General features: G+C 53.0%; 1 protein-coding gene across 2 annotated transcripts in view; it reads right to left on the reverse strand.

Moving 5' to 3' along the window:
- Positions 1 to 6: 6 nt before the first annotated feature.
- The window catches only part of LOC119594566 (insulin-like growth factor-binding protein complex acid labile subunit), a 106,376-nt gene continuing 106,050 nt past the window's right edge, over positions 7 to 332 (reverse strand). For both annotated transcript variants that reach the window (XM_037943601.1, XM_037943600.1), the window contains one exon: positions 7 to 256. In XM_037943601.1, coding sequence (XP_037799529.1) covers positions 85 to 256 — 172 coding nt within the window. In that variant the 3' untranslated portion in view covers positions 7 to 84. The remainder of the gene's footprint in view (positions 257 to 332) is intronic.

Consider the following 332-nt stretch of genomic DNA (forward strand, 5'->3'; position numbering starts at 1 on the left):
CACTCTTATTTTTTCTCAGGATGAAAAGCTAAGTAACAGAACATCGGATGAATGGGTGATCGGCTGATTGATTTGGCTGACTGATCAGACTTTGGTGACAGGAACCTTAGCGACCAAGGAAGGGGCCTGATACATGTAGTCATCGGTCATCACGTGTCTCGGGGTGACGGGGGGGTCCTGGGGGGACCAGGGGGGGGCGAGGACGTCGGGTGGCCAGCTCGTGCTCAGCTTCTGTCGCTTCTGACGCCGCCAGTACCTGAAGGAGGGAAACAGAGAGGATGAGAAGGATACGTATGAAGAAACGGAATGGGAATGAAAAGGGTTAAGGTAGT

This window comes from Penaeus monodon, chromosome 34 (genome assembly GCF_015228065.2).
Source record: "Penaeus monodon isolate SGIC_2016 chromosome 34, NSTDA_Pmon_1, whole genome shotgun sequence".
Lineage (NCBI taxonomy): Eukaryota > Metazoa > Arthropoda > Malacostraca > Decapoda > Penaeidae > Penaeus > Penaeus monodon.